Below are 25,492 nucleotides of genomic sequence, written 5' to 3' on the forward strand. Positions count from 1 at the left end.
ATCGTGTTTATATATTCAGCGTGCTCACTGAGTCGTGCTCACTTTTCCACAACCACCCAGCCTTTAAAATAAAATGCCAACATACATTTGCACATCATGTAAATTCCTCCTGTTAGAATATATGGTGGCCTATAAATCAGTGATTCTGCTGAAATGTGGGTCAGCAAATCTGACCATCTGTAAACCTATGGAACATTTCTATATCTGAAATATAAGGATAGACAATGTTTGAATAAAACAAGGGGACAAGTTAACAGAGTTTAAGCATCTATCTTGCAGTCAAAATGTTAATTTGCAGCTTCAGTATGTGTGGAGTTATGTCTCATAGATTGATTTAGCACTTAAAATAAAGCTGCTTCTAATCTTTGTATAAACTCCTGGTTGATTTTACTTCTATAAATACATAACTTCTGAAATTATACAAAGCTTTCTCTTAGTTATGGCAGCTTTAAGTCATCCAACTGACCCTTATTCAAGTTATAATTTGCTCTTTATACTTTAATTTATTCATAAAACACTGATTTTTTTCTTTCATTTTTTGACCAAAAAAAAAAAAAATCTGCTAGTATTTAAACCAAGTAACGCTCTACCACAGCGTTTGGTCTCCTCCTTGTGGCACTCAAGTGTACAACAATGCCCACACACATCAATGCAGAGAGAAGAGAGGTATCAAAATAGGTTTTATTTTTACATAAGAACATTGTCAAAACTTGAAAACATTTTGCATATAAACCTTTTAAAACAAGGAGACAATGTTTCACAGATTGTAAAAAAAAAAAAAAATCATTTTCACGAGTGATTCATGCCCCCCGTCTTTTGCATCTTTATTTAAACCCACCACCAAAGGAATTGTGAGGTGCAGCATTTAACTGCCAAATGCAGGTCACAGAAACAGTGCGACATCTTCAAAACACTCGTAGTGTTCACTGTCTGTTGTGTCTTTCGAAGCAAGAAGGACGAGGCCGTACAGAACAGCGCGTCCTCAAAGTCTGCGAGGAGCTTTTGAGTTTGTAAGAATCACTGAACCTTGAAGTCTGGGGTAAACCATTATATTATTTAAGGCTTGTTTTCTGAGTAGTATTCCCATGTTTCTAAAACGCAGAGCTGAACAAAATCAAGAAGTACAAGCACATTAAAACTAGCACCAACCCGCACCTTTTCTTAAGCCAAAGCAATATCAACATTCATATCTAAAAAGAACAATTTGTTTTTGCGTCACACTCATGTTGTCACAAACCGATTTGAGGTTGAACAAAATCCTCTGAGCTTCAATCATCACAGGAAGCTCTGTGGTACTCCTGCTGCCAGTAAAACCTTTTCAATTATCTCAGTGAGAAATGACTGATGATCCTGTAGTCTACCAAATTATGAATTACCATAAAAAAATGTAAACATTGACAAGTCGATTTTTTTTTAGTATTGTTTCTGCTTTAGCCGACCAACATCCTCATTATATTGGTATTGTTGCAGACAGAAAGCTGTTTTAAATACACAGTGAACTAAAAACGTTATTTCGGCTGAAAAGGTGTTTCTTTTACATTTTCTTGTCAAACCACAGCTTTCCTCATGGTGAAAATGAGAATTAATGGTTGTTTTTAGCATTTGGAGAGTGAACATTAAACAGCTCTCTTATTAATATTAAATACATTTCCTGAGAATTTACATTTAACTACTTATGAATACGCTGCATAACGACAGAGTTGGCTGCAGGCTCTACTAATCATCTGAATCAACCCAAACTAAAAATTTTGATATGCATGGCTCTGGAAACCAATCAATCAGAAAGAAAGATGCCCTGACTTCTTAATGCAAATCTCAACTTCCTGCAGTGCCCACTATTAATTTAAATGAATTATGATATAATAATTAAAATCAGTTAATCATCTTGAACTTTCTTCCTTTTTTCCCCTCATTTGCTTCACAGTCAGTGTCACAGGAGGCCCCAAGAACAAACTAATAACAAAATGAACACCCAAAAAACAAACAAACAGGCAAACAAAAAAACACTACACCACCAATCTGATACCCCTGGGCAATGCCTGTATAATTTCAGTCAACTGGATATTTATAATGCAACCACTTCTGTGTATAACCCATCAAGTGTTCAAGTTCATCCACCAGCAGCTTAAACAGGCCCTTCTACTCTTGAGAGAACAGCCACCTTAGTAACTCAGTGCAAGCAAAGATGGCACAGAGATGACTTGACCCCCATCACACACTTACATCGTTCATCTAGCTTTTAATTAGTGTCACCTGTCAGATTCCAGTGCAGCTAAGCCACATATTATTTCTCAAAAATCAATAACTCATTTTCACCACAAATCATTCTTCTTGCATACAAAAAATTGAAACAAAACAGAAGAAAGAACGCAGCCCCAAAAGCAAAGTTAAACACTGCACTGATTGCAAGCAAATGTAAATCAGGGCAAATAATTGCTGTCAACGTTCTCAGGCATTAGCATGTTTATGCTTTTGATTTTTAACTATGGCATTAATCTCATTTCTAAAGCTCGTCTTTTCAAAAAGAGTGGAAGGTTTAAAAAAAAAAAAAAAAAATTCCTTTTCACCTTGCACCTTCTCTGACTCACTTTCACCTGTCTTTCACCTAAAACCCTCTCCCACTCTTTAGATTTAAGACTGAAACGTGCTGTTCACCAAACTAGCTGAAAAGCTACCCTTCCCATTATATTCAGTTCAGTGCTCTCCACCCCAGTGACAAGACAATTCCTCATTAGGCTCCGGTCCTGTGCAGAGGCAGCGTTGGTGGACTCACTGCCCATCTGGCTTTGCTTTAAAGAAGTCTGATTCAGCATTCGGTAACGGAGGGGAGCGCGGAGATTTAGGGGGACCGTTGCTTCCCTCTACAAACATGTTAGGAATGTCCTGGCCAAAGTAGATCTTACTGTTTGCTGCTATGGCCTGGTACTTCATCAGCTCCAGGTATTCGGGCGTCAACTTCAGCTAGAAGGATTTAGAAGAAAGACAAAAGTGTGCGAGGATTAGGTTAGTGCTGGGTCATATCACTACTTATGAAAAAATGCTTAATCTTAATATGACTACACACAGCTGAAAATAAATACAGCACTGCTGCTCCAGCAACTTCAGTGACAACCAAGGGGTCAATTACATTATCACTGATCAAGAAGAGGTGCTTCAAGAGCCATCTCTGGTCAGGGGGATGGTAATTAATTAATTACATAAAGATGTCATCATCAACCAGTTTAATAGAGTCCATCACAGGTAGGAAAGGACATTGAGGGGAAAAAGTCAAACATCTGAAGTAACTTTAAAAAGTCTGCATCTATTTAAAGTTGGTGGTCAAGTTTAGGTCAGGTGGACTGAACCGATTAATATTGCAGCAGGTATGTGTGGATGAATGGGGTTGTTGGGTTCTACAAATAAACAAGTTGAAATGATGCCACTATGATTATATTCATATAACAGTTACACTCTAACGCTTCTTTATTATTGTGGCCACTGCAAAAACACCTCTCAGCAAAGTGTTATTATTTTAAAGCTATGCAATGTGTGATGACTGCATTTGATATTAAAAGTGAAGTGTTTAAACTGTTTATTTTTTCTTACCCTGTTTGCTTCAGCAAACTTGGCAGCAGTGTAATATTCTGCATCAGCCCTAGCCTTCTCTCTGGCCAGGAAGGCCGCATCTGAAACAACGAAACACTGTTGAATGAGACAAATGACAAACCAACACACCACAACTCAGAGGAGCGCACATATCAATCTCACAGAAAGGAATGAAAGCAGTTTAGGCTGACCCTCTATTTCAGAGATTCTCTTCTCTGTCTCCTTCTCCATCACCTTCTGCTGGAACTGGATCTCTGCTACCTGAGCCACTTTCTGAGCCTCTGTGGGGCAGAAAAGTGAAGGCAGCAGTTGGCAGTGGGGTTACACATGAATAACTCTGAGACGCAAACTGCTAAAATTGCACTGACCAGTCATGCAAATAAAAACTGACTGATTTACAGTAAAACAGCACATGTACCAATAATGGCTTTCTTCCTTTCAGTCTCAGCTTCCTTTTCCACCACCTTCTGAGTCTGAGCTGTTATTAGCAGACGAGTCTTTTCTGCTTCCCTGCACACACACACACACACACACACACACACACACACACACACACACACACACACACACACACACACACACACACAAATTAGGTTCTTGCAAATATTTTGCTTTGCATGTAGTCTTACTTGAATTGAGTGAGGACGTCAGAGAAACTAAAACATGCACAAAGTTTGTGGTAATGAGCACAATTGTACGAACTCACATAAGTTCAAAGTTCCTCCTGATAGCCTCGGGGATCTTTGGTTTGGTAACACGGACTGCCTTCATTGGAAACAGGAAAAAGGAAAAAGGAGAGAAAAAAGTGACCTTTTGCTCACAATAAAAAGAAACAGAAAACAGGTTGGATAGTCTACTATCTGCCCACAATTGGACTGTTAAACCCCTCACCTCAAACTGATTTCATTTAAATGTGGAGATTGTGGGCTGGGGGGGCATTGTTTGGGTGACATGCTACCATCTGTTTCTTTGTAGCAGTGCACTAATGGACCTTGCTCATGAGCAGGGTCATTAAACAAACATTAACAGACAGTAACCTTGCAGCTCAAAATGAATTTATAGTTGTTGGAAGAAACTATAAATTCATTTTGAGCGTTAACTGCATCAACACAGGATATAATGTTTAATAAAAGGAGAACAGCATGCAATACGTTTGGGGTATTTGCTGAACAACAATCAACAATCCATGAAATCCAAGAAAAAGCCAAAAAAAAAAAAGCCAAAAAAAAAAAAGCCCCAGACAGTTTGTAACCTTTTTAGTGAGTACAAATGTTAATATCTACTCTCCATAAGTTTGACCCTTCTCAATTAGACTATTAATTTATCACTGACTTGATGAAAGAGACAGAATGAGGAACGGTGAACTCTCACTTCAGGAGAACCAAGCTGATGCAGCACAAACCCTATTAGCTGATTTTATTATCCCGATAATGTCACTGAAAATGTGCAGGTTACGTGCAATGTGTGTGTTTAGGTACCTGTATTGTAAGCCCAGGTGCCATAGCATTAAGATCTTTCTGTAATGCAGTCTTCAGGTTCTCATCTATAATGTCTACAAAGCAAAAACAGAAACTGTTTTGATATATCATCTGAGGAATTTCAGGAATGAACAAACACGACGTACTGTAGTAAAATGCAACCAAAATGTACACACCAAATAACTCGATATAAACCTCCTGTAGCGTGTGCACGCTGCAGAACTGGTTGAGTTCATGATGAATCTTGTTGAAAATTAGAGTTTTGTCATAATCAGCAGTGTAGTTCCTCACAATGTCCACCACTGCAAATAGAACAAAAGTAACATTATTGGGGTGGGCGGGTTGGATCCAATTAGTATCAAAACACTGACACTGGTATTGGATCGATACTAGAGTGACATGATTGATGCATTAGTTTGTTTGTCTCCTCCAAGTTCAGTACTTGGGCCCATTCATCAGAAAGGAGACATGTCTGTGCAAACGCTGCCTCTCAGGCACACTTTGCTCCACCCCCTCCTCTGCTGTAATTAGTTGTCCTGCATTCACGTGACTCAGCAGCACTGAGCAGAGCCATGTGGGCTGCAGTGAGTGAAAAAACAGAGCATACCTGCTTGTATAGAGGCACTTTACAGCTGTAAGTGAAAACACTGCAAACAGTGATGCATTATAAAGGAAACTCTACTGTGGCAACAGCACCAATTTACATAAAGACATAAAAGTCCATGAAAAAGAAAAAGCTTTTTCTCAAAATGAGCCGGAAGAAGGAAATCCCTCAGACAGATCCAGACCACCAGCACAGAAACAGAGCCCACTGTCAAAGTCCTTTCAAAGAGGCAAATAATAACCAGGTAGCTCATACAGTGGTAAAAGTAATGTTTCAGGCATGACTGATTCCGGCTCTTCCGCACACTACTAACAGTTACTTTAATGCCAAGCAGCCAACAACAAAAAAAAAAAAAACTTTTGCGATGAAAAAAAAATATCTGAAAACGCTGTTATACCTGCTGAGGGGACCAGCATGTTCACAACTTCTATCCTGTCAAAATAGATCATCACACCTCCACTGCAAAGAAAAAAAAACAAATCTTGTAAATATATATATACACATATACACACACACACACACATATACACACACACACACACATATATACATACATATATATATAGACTGTTAGAAAACCATTTCAGGTGATTACGCCAAGAATGTGCAAAGCTATAATCAAAGCAAAAGATGCCTACTTCTAAAATCTCAAAGATATTTTGATTTGTGTAACACTTTTAAGTTTCCTTATGTGTTCCTTCATAGTCTTCATTTTCATGCTGGGATGAATTTCTAAACAGCTAAATCAGGAAGCTCAGTCATACCTTGTCCCACAAGGCACATTCTTGATCTCATCTGTTTGGAGTGTAGTCTGAAACAAAAATCCAAAACATCATGTGACAATGATACACAAATATTTGTGATACTTATCTGTGAGCACTCATATTCTGTTTCAACAGTTTAGGCTGGTGGTGGTGTTGTAATGGTGTGGGGGATATTTTATGCTTACTGCCATAAACACCCTGTGCACACCCTATCTCGTCTGATTTCCAGGACTTCCACATCATTTCCACACCAAGCTTACCTGAGTATTCTTGCTGACTACATCCATCCCTTTATGACCACAGTGTACCCATCTTATGATGGCTGCTTCCAGCAGGATACTGCTCCTCTCGAGCATGACAATGAGTTCACTGTACTCAAATGGCCTCCATAGTTACCAGATGTCAATCTGATGAAGCACCTTTAGAATGTGGTGGAACGGAAAATTTGCAGCATGGATGTGTAGCCGGCAAATCTGCAGCAACTGTGATGCTACCATGTCAATGTGGACCAAAATCTCTGAGAAATGTTTCCAGTACTTTGTTAAATCTGTGCCATTTAGAGCAGTTCTGAAGACAAACAGGGGTTCAACCTGGTACTAGCAAGGTACCTAAAAAAGTGGCCAGTGAGTGTATGTTTAATTACTTTGTTCAAAGATGATGCTTAGCTTTTATACTTATCAGGTCCAACTGATTCTAAATAGCTACAAAATATTGGAATTTAATAATTAAATTTCACCATCCATCCATAAATATACAATTCCTGAAAATCTTATAAAATCCACTGATTAAAGATCTTCAACAAAGATCTTTAATCAGCTGTTGCAAAGAAAATTCTCCTAATTCCTCTGCCAAGGTGAAAGCTGAGCTGGAAGTAAGTGATCACTGACAAATGTCTGCTTGTTAGTAAGTTTGTGCTGACCTGGAGGAATCACACTTGGTGTGGATTGGTCAAAGGAAGAAACCAGACTATTTTCTTTTAAATTGCAAAAGAGAGATTTAGCCTTGGTGTAGGACGTGCTCTGAGTTTTTACTGTAATAAAGACTACTGTATGTTTTAAAGACAATTTATAAACTAGCATATGTGCAGTTGTGGTCAGAAGTTTACGTACACAGCATACATCATTAATGACTTTAAAAAATAGGAACTAACAGGAACTGGGTGCACAAGCTTGAGTGGTGCTGAAGGTTCTACAATGTCTTTAACTTGACAAGACCAAGGTCTATTAACCTGTTTTTAGTCACCATGACTAACTACGGCTGGTAGTTTCTTTTTGCTTGCATAAAAAGGATTTGCTTGGCAGTGCTCATTAGACTGACCAATACTCAGAACCATGAGAAAGTCAAAGAAACTCAGTGAAGATCTAAGAAGAAATATTGTCTCTTGGAGCGATTTCTAAACTGCAGACTCTAAGATCATCAGTACAAACAACTATACATAAGTACAAGTTTTTCTGATGCATCATCACTTTGCCAAGTTCCAGAAGAAAATCCAAACTGTCACCCTTAGATGAGAGGAAACTGGTTAGGAAGAACCCAGGAATTACCAAGGCTCAAGCTTGCCATGAACTAGAAACCACAGTCAAGAGTTTTAATCAGCGTGGACTGACCAAGAAAGAAGCTCCTGCTCCAAAATTGACACCTTGAAGCTCAACTGATATTTGCAGCTGCCCACACAGCCAAGCCAAATGACTTTTGGAGAGAAAGACTGAGCTCTTTAGCCACAATGATGAGGTATGTTTAGAGTTAAGGTGAGGCTTTTATACCCAAGAACACTGCACCACCTCTCAAGCATGGTGGTGGTAGCATCATGCTCTGGGGCTGTTTTGCTGCCAGTGTTACTGGTACACACACGGTGGCATGGTAGTTAGCACTACTGCCTCACAGCTAGACATCTAGAAGGTCTACCTTGGCCCGGGCCTCTCTGTGTGGAGTTTGCAGTTGTTGTGTCTGCATGGGTTTCCTCCCACAGTTCAAAGACATGCAGTTACTGGGGTTAGGTTAACTGGTCACTCTAAAGCCATGTTTCCATACAGAACGACTCGGCGCTGGTCGACTCAGTCCACACAACTTGGCACGGTCGTGTTGTGTTTCCATTGCAATTGAGGACCACCTCAGTGTAGGAGTCAATATAGCAGCGCGGGCAGTAGTCTCATGATGTAACTCGTATGCGGCTCAAAACACAACACAACAATGGATGAGATAGAGGGAAGCTAACAGCTAATGCCAGTTTAATATCATCATCATGCATAAGTCCCCTGCACAATATTTTAATGGATGAAGGTTATCATTGTTAAGTATAACCCTATACCCCCGAACATGTCATAATCGGCTCAGTGTACTTCAAAAGAGCCGCCGTTTGTGGACTTAAGGCAACAATTACCGTAATAAAACCACAGTAATACCCTATGTTGGTTGTGAAGTGCAGTTTCTCAGCTTTCAGAAATTGTTTGAATTTTTCCGATAGGACAAACGGTCACGTTATTACGGTAATTCAAAATTCCTTTGATCAGCCCTCCGGCTCTGTGCTAACCAGCGGTTCGGCTTGTAGGGACAGGTAACGGGTGCTTCAGCAGCGATCGCCCGGCACTATAGGGTTCAACATGTATGCTGTGTGAGTGTTTCAGATGGCTCTCATGTTGCAAAACTACCACTGCAAACTGTCGGTCTGGGCATTCAACCAGTGATTTGCGTGCCTCCAGTTTCTTGCTGTTGGGTTTTAAAAATGGCACGCTTGATTCTGGTGAAGGAGTCGCTCTCATGGCTCCGCTAGTGATGACACTCCCTGGCCAATCAGTGGCATGCTGTCCTCCGCGTCACATTTTTGTATCGCCTCGGATTGCTCAGAACCTCGGGTGAGTGGGTACGGAAAAGTACCTGCAAACTTCTACCAGTTACTAATGGAAACGCCATCAAACCACGGCGACCCACGCCGAGTCGCTCCGTATGGAAACGCGGCTTAAATTGCCCATAGGTGTGAATGTGAATAGTTGTCTGTCTCTCTTTGTTAGTCCTGCAACATTCTGGCAACCTTTACAGGGTGTACCCTGTCTCTCACCCTATGGCAGCCCCCCATGACCCTGAACAGGATAAGCAGAAGAAAATGGATGGATGTTACTGGTACATTGCACAAAGTGGATGAAATAATGAAGAAAAAGCACTACTTCCAAATTCTTCATCTTCACCTCAGATCAACACCTCAACAGTTGAAATTTGGACACAATTGGGTGCTCCAACAGGACAAACACACATCAGAACTGGTTTTGGAATGGATAAAGGATGCTATCATTAAGCTTCTGGAATGGCCTTCCCAAAGCCCTGACCTCAACCCTATTGAAAATTAGTGGACTATGCTTAAAAGCTGGGTCTGTGACAGGAAACCAACCAAATTAAGTGAACTCCACCAATTCTCCCAAGAATACTGGTCAGATATCCAGCCAGAATTATGCCAGAAGCTCTCTGATGGCTACCAAAAGTTAAGGTGCAACTTCCTAAGGGCCATTTAACCAAATGGTCCTTAGCAAGTTGCATACATCTGAGCCTGTATGTATAATTCTGACCCTGTGTGCATTAGAGAGAATCCAAATTTGTGCAGCCAATTCTTGTTTTTTTAGTCATTAAACATGTGTTCTGTACAATTATTCCACCCTGAAAAAAGAACAGTTCAAAGAAATCAATAAGAGTCCAAAATTACCATGACACTCACGCGCACGATGAAGATATGTAAACTTCTGACCACAGTTGTATATACTGTGGCATGTAAATGCTCCATTTACTTGGTGTAAAACAGAGCCCCTGCAGCCATGGTTGAATAACAACTGTTTGCATGCTGTAGCAGACTTATTTATAGAAGATCCCACTCTAGTTTTAAAGCGCAGGCACCTCCTGTTTGACTATTACATTAGCTATGCCTTTTCTCAAAAAACAAGTTTCAGGGCTGGAAAAAGAGCCTCACCTGCACTGATCTGTAGGTGGTAATGAAAGGCAGCATAATGTGATATCCAGGTCCATTGGGAGTAGTCAACAATGCCCCACCCCTGAAACAAATACAAATTGTTTGGTCAGAGTTCCCAATATCTGATTATCTACTCATATATTTAATGAGCATGGACAAAAGATGACGACAGATAAATTTATATCTATCATTAGAAACAGACCACTTTCAAATAACCCCACATTCTTAGTATATATATATATATATATATATATATATATATATATATATATATATATATATAATTTCCATCAGACACCGGGTTGATGGGTCAGTGCTGACATACCTGTAGTACACAGCGAGGTGTCCTTCTTCTATCTTGTGAATAGAGGAGTGCAACATGATGGCCACCACTCCTGCTATTGCTGCAAATACTGCCCCTACATGCGGCATCGTCATCCTTACTAGCACTCACCTGCAGGCAGAAAAAGGAAATACTGAAATATTTATACAACACTGAGTATTTAGTGTTGTATTGTACAACAGTAAGTACTCAGGAAACCATCACACCTGTACACAGCAGTACATGCAGTCAGACTCTTAGGTAAACCCACTGTAATGCATCAGCTCTGCCATAAAACCTGCCACTTAACGTCCAGTAACTTTAAGGTCAGCTCTAAATGGCTTTGATCTTCTGCTCCATGCATCCTATTTCTCATTACATTGTAATGAAAGTAATATTTAAAAAAATCATTACACGGTCGTCTCACACACACACACACACATTATACAGCTTTTATATTCACCAAGCTGACGGTCAGCTTTTACTACAGGTGCACCTAGGGAGAAACATGGAAGCTTTGATGTCTAAAGTAGCTGCTTTACCAGCCATTGTAGTACACGCCATTTATAGCAACACTAATAGTGACAGTTAACAGATTCCCTTAGTTAAAGTGCACTTCACGTGTATTTTAGTTAAACAGCTAACGCTGACAGGCACGACTAGCTTGCAAAATGACTTGAAAAGGTAACAAGCGAGTAACTCTTCGGCCAACTTACAAAGCAACATCTGCATCAAAGCCACACGCCAATGTAACTCTAACATTAAAATAAATTAATTCCGCAAAAGCAAACAAACGCTTACCCAACACTCGGTCGGTAACGTTTACCCTAGCTGACTGTATTAGCTAGCTAGCCAGCTAGCTAGCTAGCTCTCGCTGGGTGGGTTCGGAAGTGCAGCACTCTTTCAGTGTAGCTTTATGCTAACGTAAGCTTGCTAAGCTGCAAACGTTTTAAACTGTCTACGTACGTACGATCAAATAATAGATTACTGTGTAAACTAAACGACAGGATTATAATATGTAAATTTACCGCTATAGCAAACCGTCTCCCCTTCTATGGTCTAAGCATTCAACAGCCCACCCCCCTGTCCCGCCTCCCACAGGTTTCAGTCCCGCTTTGACTCACTGCGTTAGGCTGCCGTCAGGAACACTCGGAAATACAGGAGGTGATGTTTATGGGGGGGTTTGTCAACTTTTTATATTTATTTAAATACACGACAGTCAAATGGCTTCACGAGAATATATCACTATCAATATAAATGTTTTTTTTTTTTAAAGTAATAATATAAAACAATCGCCAGTCTGTTGATTTATGGCCTGAAAGACCAGTGGAGCCTGAAGATGTTATTTTCGTTTCTTTATTTTGTATGAATACTATAAAAACTGATATTAAAATCTTGTAACCATGTAATCTTTTGCTCAGTAGCTGTTGTTGTTTACATGAAAATCTCTGTCATGATTTATGTATTTGTCTGTTGTTATGATTACTTTTTATAGATACAAGAAAAAGTGTGAACCTAAGATAATGCTGCCTGTACGGCATTAGGAAATCAGATATGGGAAACTAAAACGGGTGTGGGGAGGTGCATCCATCAAAGAGTGACAACAACAAAAAAATGCACTGTAACTTAAGCTGTGACAGATGTGCGGTGAGGTTTGCAGTGGCGAATCTAGGATTTTTCTGAGTGAGGGGCAACAGTATTCATAGAGGGGCCAACATCCTTGCAGACAATCCGCTGTTTTGGTAAGGTATATACATTTCACGAGTCACACCATATTCAAACACTTAATTGGTGAGGCACTGCCTCACCTGTCTCTCCTGAATGCAGGTCACTGAGCTGTGATAGAGTTGCAGTACTGTGCAAAAATCCAGAGCCAACCTTTTTGGCAGTGTTTGTATGCATGCATATGTGTCATTTTGTCTGTAAACAAAATAGCTCAAAAAGTTTGGAATGAATTCTGATAAAAGCTTGTAGGGGAGTAGATTGGAGTCATGTTAACAATTCGTGAACATTTGGCTTACATCCGCAAAGGTCTTCAAGGTCAACTTAATGATTTATTGGTTGAAAATTGACAAAAAGCCTTATAACTTAGAAACTGATTCTCACAAGTGTGCTATGCATTTTCAACATGTAGAGAGTACTATATTTAATTTGATTTAAAATATCAAGTCACATTTGACCTCTGGCCTCTCCTTCAAGGTCATTAGATTAATCTGTAGGTCAAAGTAATAATGCTATATTAAGCTATTTAAACCTGTCTTGCTGCCATTGTTTGTATTAACATATATGCATATAGAGAATGATATATGTGGATTCTAAATAAGGAGAATTACTTTGGACCTATGACCTCATCTTTAAGGTCAAACTTTCATAAAATGTCTTTTATCTTTACAACTTTGCTTAAAATTCTACAGCCTTTGTTTATTGGCAATATTTAGGAAATGATACTGGTATATGTGGATTCTAAATATAACAGTATCTTTGCCTTCAAATATCATGTCACATTTGACCTCTGACCTTACTTTTACATTTCACATCTGCCTTTCTTTCAAGTTGACCCCAAAATGTGTTTTTATCATTAAAGGTGTTGAAAAGAGAAAAACCTGCCTAGTTAATTAGAAATATACTGCAGTATATTAAGTAACAAACTCAAGTTATTCATGTCTAGGTATTTACAAATCAATACCTATTATCCATTACTTACTCATACATGTTTGTGTAATCAAAGTAAACATCTGTCATGCTACCCTGAAGTAAATACTGTCAGAGAGTGAGCTGCCTTTGTGCTTCTTGTTACTTTATATTTTGCTTGGAAAATAAATAGTAATTTATCAAAACAGAGTTTGGACAAGTCTAACCTGTGTGAAGGTCAATATTTGGTATGACAATCTTTATTCTTCAGCACAGCCTGAACTCTCTTAGGCAGCATTCTTGTTTCCTTAAGTAGTTTTCAGGAATAGTTCTCCAGTCTTCTCAAAGGACTGCCTGCCTTTTGTTCTGTTCTGTCAAGATAACCCCATGCTGCTTCAGTAATGTTGAGGTTTGGGCTCTTGGGAGACCATTACATGACTAATGATGTATCATTGAGTGTTCTTCTATGCAGGTATGCTTTTACTGCATTGGCAGTGTGTTTGGGATCATTGTTATGCTGGAAAATGCCAATCAGATGGTTTCCAGATGGTATTTATGGTGGATCAAAATCTAACTGTACTTTTTTTGTATTCATTATTCTATCAGTTTTAATATTCTATCAGTATTAACACCACTGGCTGAAGTGCAGTCTCAAACCATGACAGAGCCTCCACTGTTTTACAGATGGCTGTAGACTCACTCACTGTTGTACCTCTCTTTGTACTTTCTCTGTATAAATTGATGATTTGAACCAAAAATGTCAAATTTGGATTCATCATGCCATAAGACCTGTTGCCAATGATTTTCAACCCAGTTCTTCTGTAATGTGGCAGCCTTTTATCCCTGTTTCCCTTCCTTAAGAATACGAATACCTTTATTAGTCCCACAATGGGGAAATTACAGTTAACATGGCTGCTTGACAGCCACCCGTCCACTGAGACCATTTCTGATGAGGCCTCAGTGAACAGCAGGGCCAGAGGCATATCACAGGTTCTTTATCAGGTCTTTGCTGGGTTTTTTTGTTTGTTTCTTAAGGACATGACTTTCAGAGACTGTTCATCTGCTGTAGATAGTTTTTAATGCTTAACACGATTTTAAGGACACACTGCACGCCATGCCAAGTTTACGGCTAACGGCACTTTGGGAATCACACTATTGGTGCAAAAATATTATTTCATGCCTGTCAAACTGTTATCTTTGTAATTCTTCATAGATACAACTAAAGAAAGAGCGACAAATGTTTTTGCAATAGGGTGCTAACAACAAAGTGCCTAAAGTTTCTTTACTAAGTTGTCTGTCATGTGCAGACACAACACTGGTTCATCCCTTGAACAGTCCTCTGAAAATCAGTCAGAATACAGTATAGTAGACTATTGCCTATTTTGTAGTATTTTTTTTTTCTTTTACATTCCTCTTTTCTGCATCTTTGTGTTTTAAACTTCAGGAACTACAAGGTGAATTTTCAACCTGCATTTCATGTGCTCCACTGTATGAATGTAAAAAATGTTCACCCTTGCAGATAGAAACCAAACATAGTCTAAGAAAGAAACAGTTTGAACACATTTAAAACCTCGTCCGTGTGGTATGCATTTCTAGAAATGTGTTCATATTTAATTATGCACAGTTTCTCAGCAGCATTCTAGTCAGTATCACCAAAAAAAAATAAATATCTTGTATCTATAAACAGTCAAAAATGTACTTGAAATTAAAAGATCTATAGATTACCACATCATGCGGTTTCATACATTCTTGTTAACATCATTGCAAAAATGTAAATGACTCTGTGCAGAATAACAGCGCTTTCATAGTGTGACTCAGACAAAGCACTTTTTAAAGTATGTGATCTTTGGCGAGCTTCTAGTGCATCTGAGGCTGCACTTTCATCGCACCGTACTGAGTCCAGCTCCAATCCTGATCCTGGAGAGAGAAGCAGCATGTTCACTCGGTACTTTTGTGCCAGTCTCTTCAGCAGTTAATTGATGCTTTTATATATATAAAGTTTAGGAATCTGCTTATATGAGCATGCAATACACATCTATACCATACCATAATACTGTGCTCCATCTCCTGGGTAGCGTCTTGGAACAAAGCTGTTAGCTGATTCAGATAACGCTGATTTTCATCCAGTAATTGATAAACCGTTTCACTGAAAGACAAAGCAGACTCTAAAGTGGCTCAAGAGTCTTTTTTTCTACAAGCTGAGACTGGAAAAACTAGAGAGTGACCTCTAGTGGTAGTTTTATGCAAAACTTGTATTCTAAACTACAGTTAAGATCCTTAAATTGGCAGATAAGCTAGAAACATGTCAGTGACATGTCAGTGCAGCTGTTTCTTTCAACAGCATTTCTCAGATACTGAACAGATCTTACCTCTCAGTGGACGGCGGTACAAGTGACGGAGAAGGAGAATTGCTCTGGGCCTGAAGACACGACCACACCCTGCATTAGCTACAACCTCATTTGACTATATTTAAACCTTTATTTTCTTAAAATACTGCTGATAGCCAAGAAATTTTTCTGTTGTGCCAACTATTATATGCTTACACAGGCAATCTTGAGGAGGTACCAGAACTCTTTCTGTCTCTTCATTTGCATCTGCATCACTGCTGCTTCTGCAGTTGTTATGTTTTTTAACGCCTTCTCCAGTTTAGGGAACAAATCCACAATGCGTTGCTTACACACCAGAATTGTGCTACAGAGAGACAGAAAGATGGGAAAAATCACAAGTAGCTCACAGGGAACGGTAAAGTTATAGTTTAGGTGTGCTGAACTTTACGTGTGTGTGTGTGTGTGTGTGTGTGTCCGTTAAACGGAAACTTACCTCAGGTGAGTGTACATGTCTTTCAGCACTCTGTCCTGGTTCTGAACTGTCTGGAGTATGGTCTTCACCATGTCTGAGCTGTCACTGTAGCCATGTGGAGGGTCAGGACCTGCAGAAAACATACCTACATAGTCATCTATGTCAAATATTCTGATACCATGCATCCTGCTTTATTTTTAAATTTAAAAATGTGAAAAATCTGGAAGAACGTTTGGGACAGTGACGCATTTGATCAGCGAGTCCTTTTGCACATCTTCTTACTTGTGTATTACAAGCATTTCCTGATTCAGCAGCACTGTAATTGGCACAAAGCATGAGCCTATTTCTGCCGTTTTATTTTTGTAATGGCTTGTACTTACTTTTGCATTTAGCCTTAAGTTGCTTGTAGAGTTCAATAGCCTTTTCCTCACTAAACAAAAAGACATAATTAACAATCCAGACCTCCCGGAAAGGACTACAGTATAAATCAGGACCACAAAAATACTCACAGTTGTTCCATCACATCCCCCTGTCTCCTGGCAAAAGGACTCCTCTGCAACTCCACAATCTCCGAATGTAGAGCCACTATCTCTTCATCCAGATACCCCACATCTGCAACCTGCAGGAGAAAAAACACTCTTAGCACTCTTTAAATAACTGTGAAAAGGTTTGTGAAGAATTACTGAATTTATAGCTGCCCCACCTTTGTATATTCATCAGCTTTCTCTTCATTTTCACGCCAAGTCTTCAGCATTTTTTCTGAAGCTTCAAATAAGCACACAACAACAAGAGACAGTCCTGTTAAGGCTTCAGTACTGACTTAACACCATGTCATGTGTTACAACAGGACAGTGACAGCTACTCACAGACGCCAGTCTTCCTCTGCTTGGTGTATTGCTCAAGGTCATGCTGGATGCTCATCTTAAAGAAAGACAGCTTGGCTTGGAGCTGCTGTGACTGGGAGAACAGCATGTTCTTGTAGCGCGTTAAGTTGGTGTTGTAGCGTAGCAGACTGAGCCTAAATAGACACATGCATGTTAAAAATGTTTCAGTGTGTGATTGTACACCACTGGAAAAAAATCAAACACAGGGAGCACTCAATCATCACAGGGTGTACACCTGACAAAGGCGGTTAAACTCTCCGGCTAGGAAACATAAAGCAAATCCATTTCACCTGCTTTGATGTAAATGAAAGTGGCACCCTGTTCTCTTCAGATGAGAGCAGGCTCACACTGAGTGGATGTGACATGTGAAGCTGTGGAGAACCTTACGCTGCCTGTGACATTGTTCAGCATGACCGGTTTGGTGGGTCAGTGATGGTCTGAGGCAGTGTTAATTTCGTTGACGAAATATTTTCGTCATAGTTTTCATCAACGACCCTTTTTTTCACGACGATAACGAGACGATAACTAAATAAAAACTACATAAAATGATAAAAACAATGACGAAATTAATTGACACTTTCGTCAACGAATGAAAACGAGACGAAAATGCTTGGTGGGGATGAAATCCAATCAGAACTTATTTAATTTTGTGACAGGGCAGGACAAGTTAGGAAAACATCCAATCAAACGCACAGTTGCGTAAATGTGCTCTAAACCCAGGAAGGACAAACTAACCTGTGATTTGTCGTTACTTCCGATAGAACTAAGTTATGTAAACAATGTCAGCAGGGAGAAAGAGAAGAGCCGATGTATGGACACATTTGTCCTTTGAGGTTGTGACAAACAAAACGATGTGTAAACCATGTGGGGCGACTATCTAGGGTAAAGCATGACAAATCTTAAACAACATCTGCAAACCAGTCACCCAGATCTCCATGCAAAGGTAAGCATTTTAATGTCATGCAGGGTAAAGTGTTTTTCCCAGTTTAGTATTTGTGTTTAGAGGAAATCTTCACACCGCGGTGGATTAGCCTTTCCTAATCTTAGTCTTGAACACTGCCCTGTACCTTTCAGAGTGTGTCCTGCTGTAAAACGCTCGTATTATCTCAGTAAGGTGGTGTTAATGATCAGGTGTGTGGGAAGCAGGTGAAACGCTAATGTTACTATTATTAATAATATTCCATAATTTTTAATAAATGTTTAATTTTGTGTAAGTGTGTATAATGACTAATTCAAGGGAACTGAAGAAAAAGCATTTGCATTTTACACTCCTTATATTTTAGTCGACTAAATCAACTGTAGATTTAGTCGACTATATTCTTAGGATAATTTCGTCGACGACTAAAACTAAAACTATTCAGATGACTAAATTATGAATAAAACTAAATTACATTTTCGTCAAAAGACTATGACTAAAACTAAATCAAAATTTGCTGTCAAAATTAACACTGGTCTGAGGAGGCATATCCATGGAGGGGCACACGGACCTCTACAAGCTAGGCTAAAGCACTATGACTGCCTTTTGTTGGGGTTGTCTTATTGTTCTCACATTCATTTGTACCAAAGCAGGTGAAATGGATTCACAGTCATTTGCGCTTCCCAACCAGAAAGACCGATTTAACTCACTTTGTGTTTTATTTTCCTTATTGAGTGTTCCCGTAATTTATTTTAAGTAGTACATTTGTTTACGCGTGGACGTTTTATGCACTCACATGGCAGACCTCTGCCCCTGATACAGGCGAATGTAGTCCTCTTTCAGTCCACAGATGTAGCTGACCGCTTCGCCCCACACCTTTCTAAGAGCAGACAGTGGCAGCTGTGTCTTGGTCTCCCTCACTGAGACCACAGAGAATATGCAAAAGATGCATTAATAGCACATCAATTTAGACACATTCGCACTCAAAGAATTTGCTTTCATGTTTCTAAAAACCTACACAAAGACTTTCTATAATGATGACTGTGCCAGACCAAAATCTCACTATAAATATGGTACTATATACTTTATGTAATTAACTTTTTTTTTTTGTAAGAATAGCTTCAATTAAGATTCTTATACAGATATACTGGTTTAACTAAATTTGGGTTTCCTCCCTGTACATGGTGTACCCTGCATCATTTTAGAGCACAGTATTTACTTTTATAGCTCACCTATAAAGTTGACACTGTCTGGCAGAGGTCTGGCAGTCAGTGGTCCAGAGTACTTGGTTTGGCTCTTATCAAACAGGTAGACTATAAAGGTGTCCCAGCCACGCTGAAAGCAGAGAATGAATATTGCTTTGGATATGTTTGTTTTAGTGAAGCTTAGCTCAGATTCATTGGTAATAAATAACTATCTTGGGCAGTGGATTATTCAGCATAATTCATAGCAGATGTGGCAGAGAGACTGGAAGCAAACCCCTTTCATCCATTCAAAAGGCTTATCTGTCGGTACTAACTGACTAATCTGATTTGTTTATTTCTTACTTCACACTTCAAAATCCACTGGAAACATAAAGTTACATTTACCAGAATGCTTAAATGTGACAACAAACATTACCAGAAAAAACAGCACAGTGCAACTCAGGAAAACCCACAACATTTCAAAACCAAAATATTTAAGGAGAAAAAAAAGTAGGCTGTGTAGTCCACTGCTGTATATTTTTTTGCTGTGGCTGCACCTGTTTCACATTGAGTATTTGTTTTTGTGTGTCACATACCAGTCCATCTGGCAGACAGTGTGCGAGCGGTCTTCGAGGGTCGAGGGAGATTCCCGTCTCCAACAGCAGCTCCTGACTCAGCGGGGGGATGTGACTCTGAGTCTGCCTCTGCAGACTAAGCTGCAGGGAGTGTAAACTATCCTCAGCACCCAAAACCACCGAGTGCAGCTGGGCCGAGGTCATATCCAACACATGGATGATCTGAACAAATAAATATGTCAAATCCCAGGTTTGTTTTGCTTACTACCCTCTAGTCCAGTGACATGAATAAAACCAAGAAAGCATTCCATAAAATATGGTTCAAGTGAGTCAGCATACTGGGAAGGTTCATATTATTAACCTTCATGTTGAGAATATTCTGCAGAACCGTGTAGCAGTACGGCTTATTTGTGTCAGGATCCAGCCCTCCACCGCGCATCGCAGGATCCCATAATAGCAACATTTGGAGAAGAGACTCAATGGGTTCCAGCAGCGGCCTGGGAAAGCATACACAGAGGTTAGAGGCTACTTAGAGTGAAAGCTGTTTGACTAATGGGTACAAAAAGTGTCTCTTTATCTATACCTGCTGAGATTGTTGGGATATGGAAGATGTGTGGAGAATCTGACTTCTCCATTCATGTCCTCTACTGCCATGATGTCTTTGGGACCTTTGTTCTTGACTTTGCTTGTCCTATAAAAACAGGAACACAATAAATGCAGAAAATTCATATGAATCACATGCTCTGGCCTTTTTGACCCAATTTTAAGGGAATTTTTAGTGAGACATGGCACTGTCATCAAAACACCAAGTGAGTGAATATCTTTTGGATGAATGGTGCACCACTCCTCCAGAATCACAGAGACTTGTATAAACAATACCCGTTTAAGCTACTGTGTCAGAAAGTGGTGGGGCAACCCCTTACTAAGATGCTTTATGTATATTTATGTTGTACAGCTGTGAAAAGCAGAGGTGCCAAAATCAGAACGGTTACCTGTGATATTTCAATTTGCAGTCCTATATTTTTATTCTTAGACTCTACTGGAGTAGTTTTGCATGATTCAAAGTCCAAAATATTACTTAGACACAACATGGACAAAAGTATTGGGTCACACCTCTTAATCTTTGAATTCAAGCGTTTTCTGTCTCATTGCCACTGGTGTAAAAAATTGAGTATCTAGCTGCCTTTACAAACACTTGTGAAAGAACGGGTCTTTCCAAATAGCTTGCTGAATTGGAGTGTGGTACTGTTGAAACTGTTGGTATATGCTGTGGCAGCAAGTTAGTTTGTGGAATTTCTCCCCCCCTAGATATTCCACAATGAGCTATAAGTGGCATTACTTTGGAAGCACAGCAACTCAGCCACGAAATGGCAGACCACGCAAAGTGACAGAGCTGGGTGGCCGAGTGCTCAGACACTTTGCTCATTCAGTATCTACAGAGTTACAAACTTCCTCTGGCATTAAAATCAGCACAAAAACCTGTGTGGGTCACGGCCTTTGCTTCCATTGCTGAGCAGTTCCTGGAGGTTTAATGTGTATGTGTCACAGTACTTTTGTCCATATAGTGTACAGTGCTGTGAAAAAGTATTTGTATCTTCCTGACCAGATTTCTTTTTTTTTTTTTGGCATATTTGTCACGCTTCTGTTTCAGATAATCATTATTAGCCTACTTCACTTTGTCAGACAGGTTTTATTTAAGTGATTTCTTGATTGAACAGGTCTGGCAGTAACCAGGCATTGGTGTAGTAAATAAAACTGATCTCAGCTTTCCAAAAAAATTTGGTTAATCACAGTTAATTCGTGATTTAGGGCAATTTCTTTTTCACATAGAGACAGGTAGGTCTGGATAACTTTTTTGCCTTAATAAACAAATTCATCATTTAAAAACAGCATTTTGTATTTACTCAGGTTATTTTTGTCTATTACTAATTTGTTTGATGATCTTAAACATTTAAGTGTAACAAATATATAAAAAAAACCCCTAAGAAATCAGAAAGGGGACAAATACTTTTTCATGGCATTGCATGTCTTATACTGGGTTTATACCGGTGCAACGCTTCAGTTCACCCACTGTCCAAAACAAAGTGTTTTAGTTCCTCTCCCTTTAAACCAAATTTCTTCTGATTGCCTGCCCCTTTCAAACAGAAGATTTTGAACAGTAAGTGGGCGGGAATTCAGTGCTCACAGCCAGAGCTGTATGCCCAAGATGACAATATTATGGATATCCCCTCTTTTTTACGCCATACAGAGGCATAAGGAAGAAGCAACTGTTTGCAGCCTGAGCTTTTGGCACACAGGGATTACGCCATTACATCAACTGGCCTCTTTATTTGAAACTTTGGCCATGTTCTCTATGAAAATACACCATTGTAACACTATATGTAAGACAAAAATAAGGGAAAGCACAAGAGATTTTCACATTAAACTTTCATGTGAAGAGGTATTAGTGGACTTCCTAATTTGGAACTCCACTAATGTCCAGGTTCTTGAATATTCAGATGAGCGATGAATTGTTGCTCTGTTGACTCACCATTGCACAGGCTGCATGTGGTGTAGAAATGGGCGAAAGCCACAAGTGCATTCAAAAATGACTGTTCCAAAGCTCCAGCAGTCCACTGTTACAGTGTAAGGTTTACTCTCGAACAGTTCTGGGGCCTGGCACACATATAGACAGGTTTATAATGACAGGGCATGATTTTTAATCTACTGAAAATGCATCTCTGATGCAACACTTACCAGATACTGGAGAGTTCCAACAAAGGATGTACAGAGACTGCCCTGATCTAAGTCTTTTGCATAACCCAGATCTATGATTTTATGCACGTGCTGGAAACATATTTTCAGAATGAAAACAAGGCACAGAAAGCCAAATCATACGTATTAGAAACGTGTTTATGCATGTACAAAGGAAAGCTAGTTTACCTTCCCATCAATCTCTTGTAGAACTATGTTCTCTGGCTTTAGGTCTCTGTGAATGATCTTGTTTTCATGGAGATACTGAATACCAGAACCTGTGTTTGTAAAAAAAAAAAAAAAAAAATCATACACATTACATTACAGTGACTTTTTTAATCAATGTAAAAACTGATGAAAACATTACCAATGTCACTGAGCAGTGAAAGGATTTCACTCTCCTTTAGGCCACAACAATTTTCTGGTTTATTCAGCACCTGAACAAAGAATTGTATCATTTACTTGCAATACTTTAAAAGACAACACATTGTTTAAGGTTTTTATTAAATATTCATGCGTTACCTTGCGTAAGTCTCCTTTTGAACAGTACTCCATGGCTAGCAGCGGTAGATCATTTAAAGCAATAGAGCTCAACTCTGCTGGAACTTCTCTGGCCTGAACGACATTCACATGGTTTAGCCTGCAACAGAAAGAGCGCCAAACATGCTGTCCCACTGGAAAACAACAAAACAAAGGCTGAAATGTGTTTGCATGACACTCTGTCAGTACATGCAGATGATTACTGCTCACTTCTTCATGATCTGAATCTCTCTGCTCCAGCGGTCTTTGTTCTTAGAGTTCAGTTCCAGACGGCAAAGTTTCACAGCAATCTTCTCTCCTGACTCCTGAACCGAATACAAACGGGGAGTAAAACAAATTACAGACACGGCCGGTTCATGTTTTCAAAAATGTACAGATGTATGACTTACAAGGTGCTGGTACAGGTAGACGTGCCCAAAGCCTCCCATCCCAAGTCTTTCCTTCATCTCCCAAGAGCCACACAGCGGGCTCTGTTTGAGTGCAGCCCGCTCCATAGTGTCAGGTCTGCTGCAGCTACTGGGCACCAGAGGTAGACTGTGAAGGACTTCAGACACCAAAAAAAGTTTTTAAGTCATTATTTACACTTCATCTGTTAACCATGAAAGGTTAATGTTAGCAGTATGGTGCTCTGTACAGTATGTACATATGCAACAGGATATTCTTATTCATTAGTAAATAACAGAAAGCTGAGTAAACCCTTCTCATTCCATTTCACATGGATATTATATTCTAATATATATATATATATATATATATATATATATATATATATATATATATATATTTTTTTTTTTTTTTTTTTTTTTTACGTTTTATTTCATCTGCAATATTACTAACGCCTGTAATCCTGTAGCTAACAAGCTGTTCTGGTCATTTGTTGTTGTTGTAGAACTGGAATTAGATTTAATCTAAGTCTGATAACTCAACGACAGAATGACCACTTGAACATTTTCTTTTAAATTAAAACATTATCTCGCTTCACAAATATTATCAACTTACCTGTGCAGTAGCTCAGAGTCGACAGAGGACAGTTAGCTTACTTTGTATGTCAGAGCATTGTTGCTTCAGTTAGCTGTAAGTGTTGTTTACGGTTCGTTTTCTTATGTAGTGTTTAAACAAACTGACTAAACCCGCGAAATTTTACCTTTACCCTACTGGCCCATCAAAGACGGCTTTAAAGATTATGTTTGTGTGTTAGTTTTTTCCTGTAGTTTTCGCTGGTAATCAGCAGCGACTGACAAACAGCTCAATTTCTGTGTAAAGTGAAAGTACACTCTCTCTGACAGGCAGGCTAGTTTCAGCGCATGCGTAGTAGGGAGCACCGGGACACATGAGGTTTTAGGTCTGTCCATCCTGACGGGGGATTTCCAAGCAACCCAGCCAATAAGGGGTTAGTTTGTTGATTTAATAAAATCATATATATGCATATGTATATAAATCATACCTGTCAAGTTTTGTATTTAAAAATACGGGAAATTTTCCGCTGCTGAAAATAGAGGTCAGTATATGACGTCATCATCCTTATTTGCATAATTGTTCATTTGGATGTACTGTAGTTGCAATCGAGGCTGCAGAAGAGAGGAAAAACATCTTTGGAGAGACAAAAAGTGAAGAAAAAACACCATAAATATGTTTAGAACTACAAATAAACTTTATGAAATAACTTAATAATTTTAATGCTTTGCCTAGACCCACATTACATAGATCAATTTTGTCCCGTATTGTTTAATGTTAGAATATCAAATTTAATGAAAACACTGTGGGGTGAGACTGCTAGATACATTCAACCCTCCTCCTTTATCTGGGCCACTGTTGCCAACTTGTGTAAGAAAACTGGCTGTCGGCTGTCTCAAAGGCTGATAAAGGCCGAAGCGAGGACCGAGGATGAGGTTCGGGGGTTGGAGGGTGGAGACAACGTGAGGTCTGGGGGTGCCAAAGCGTAGGAAGGGACACAGTAAGAAGGCTTTATGTACACAAAACAGCGGACAGCGGAGAATTTCGCTCTCGCTATATCGCTTTATGGGGCAAAAAAAAAAAAAAAAAAAACACTGGGACACTGGGCAACACTGAGCCCAACTGAGGTCCAGTTGTTTTTATGGGGTTGTTCCGGCTGTCGGCACTAACATAGTGATAGTGACAATTCAGTTTGGAGCGGCACAGGAATGCTTTAAAAAAATTGAAAATTGAAAACTGGAAATACGGGAAAAATACGTGAAAATAAAAATACGGGATGACGCCGGGACAGAGGGGTAAAATACGGCCAAAACGGGAGACTTGACAGGTATGATATAAATATATATGAGGTTGTGGATTTTTTTTTTCTTCACAACAAAAGCTGGACCCATCTCTAGCCGGCAATAACTGTTTTTCCTTCTAAAATGACAATGTCTTAATTTGATCACTAGATGGCGCAATGGGTACAGTCACCTAGAGTCATGGTGCAAAAGTCAGCTGGTACATTGCACAGACTTAATGCAAATATGTAATTTTTATACAGTACTATGCAAAAGTCTTCAGCCACCCCT

General features: G+C 39.4%; 2 protein-coding genes across 5 annotated transcripts; both read right to left on the reverse strand.

Moving 5' to 3' along the window:
- Nucleotides 1-661: 661 nt before the first annotated feature.
- On the reverse strand, nt 662-11,833 carry erlin1 (ER lipid raft associated 1). 4 transcript variants are annotated; one of them, XM_030747636.1, is made up of 13 exons: nt 11,734-11,793; nt 10,933-11,070; nt 10,709-10,837; nt 10,384-10,465; nt 6,432-6,478; nt 6,065-6,126; nt 5,240-5,365; nt 5,064-5,137; nt 4,292-4,350; nt 4,004-4,095; nt 3,777-3,866; nt 3,586-3,665; nt 662-2,961 (listed from the first exon to the last, which is right to left on the reverse strand). In XM_030747636.1, exons 3-13 carry the CDS (start codon nt 10,819-10,821, stop codon nt 2,770-2,772), a joined length of 1,017 nt encoding a protein of 338 aa, XP_030603496.1. In that variant the 5' UTR covers nt 10,822-10,837; nt 10,933-11,070; nt 11,734-11,793; the 3' UTR covers nt 662-2,769. The 4 variants fall into 4 exon arrangements, with proteins under 4 accessions (XP_030603496.1, XP_030603495.1, XP_030603493.1 ...); XM_030747635.1 differs by lacking the exon at nt 11,734-11,793 and adding an exon at nt 11,507-11,727; XM_030747633.1 differs by lacking the exon at nt 10,933-11,070 and having other exon boundaries at nt 11,734-11,833.
- Nucleotides 11,834-14,449: 2,616 nt separating this feature from the next.
- Nucleotides 14,450-24,258, reverse strand: LOC115792945 (inhibitor of nuclear factor kappa-B kinase subunit alpha-like). Its single transcript, XM_030747600.1, has 22 exons — nt 23,967-24,258; nt 23,357-23,511; nt 23,178-23,272; nt 22,950-23,067; nt 22,795-22,864; nt 22,617-22,705; nt 22,431-22,520; nt 22,225-22,349; nt 20,278-20,385; nt 20,056-20,191; nt 19,716-19,916; nt 19,168-19,270; nt 18,732-18,855; nt 17,002-17,153; nt 16,839-16,900; nt 16,645-16,754; nt 16,516-16,565; nt 16,157-16,265; nt 15,880-16,027; nt 15,706-15,755; nt 15,383-15,482; nt 14,450-15,253 (listed from the first exon to the last, which is right to left on the reverse strand). Exons 2-22 carry the CDS (start codon nt 23,459-23,461, stop codon nt 15,194-15,196), a joined length of 2,205 nt encoding a protein of 734 aa, XP_030603460.1. The 5' UTR covers nt 23,462-23,511; nt 23,967-24,258; the 3' UTR covers nt 14,450-15,193.
- Nucleotides 24,259-25,492: the final 1,234 nt, after the last annotated feature.

This window comes from Archocentrus centrarchus, chromosome 15 (genome assembly GCF_007364275.1).
Source record: "Archocentrus centrarchus isolate MPI-CPG fArcCen1 chromosome 15, fArcCen1, whole genome shotgun sequence".
Taxonomy (NCBI): domain Eukaryota; kingdom Metazoa; phylum Chordata; class Actinopteri; order Cichliformes; family Cichlidae; genus Archocentrus; species Archocentrus centrarchus.

What these genes read in the sequence shown, in the direction of transcription:
- erlin1 (XM_030747633.1), bottom strand. Translation starts at nt 10,821, where the DNA reads ATGACGATGCCGCATGTAGGGGCAGTATTTGCAGCAATAGCAGGAGTG. An exon ending in CACCTCGCTGTGTACTACAG is followed by an intron (nt 10,466 to 10,708) that starts GTATGTCAGCAC and finishes TATTTGTTTCAG; the next exon opens with GGGTGGGGCATTGTTGACTA. An exon ending in CCACCTACAGATCAGTGCAG is followed by an intron (nt 6,479 to 10,383) that starts GTGAGGCTCTTT and finishes TTTTTGTTTCAG; the next exon opens with ACTACACTCCAAACAGATGA.
- LOC115792945 (XM_030747600.1), bottom strand. Translation starts at nt 23,461, where the DNA reads ATGGAGCGGGCTGCACTCAAACAGAGCCCGCTGTGTGGCTCTTGGGAG. An exon ending in TTCACTGCTCAGTGACATTG is followed by an intron (nt 22,706 to 22,794) that starts GTAATGTTTTCA and finishes TTACAAACACAG; the next exon opens with GTTCTGGTATTCAGTATCTC. An exon ending in GCAGAGGAAGACTGGCGTCT is followed by an intron (nt 16,901 to 17,001) that starts GTGAGTAGCTGT and finishes GCTTATTTGAAG; the next exon opens with CTTCAGAAAAAATGCTGAAG.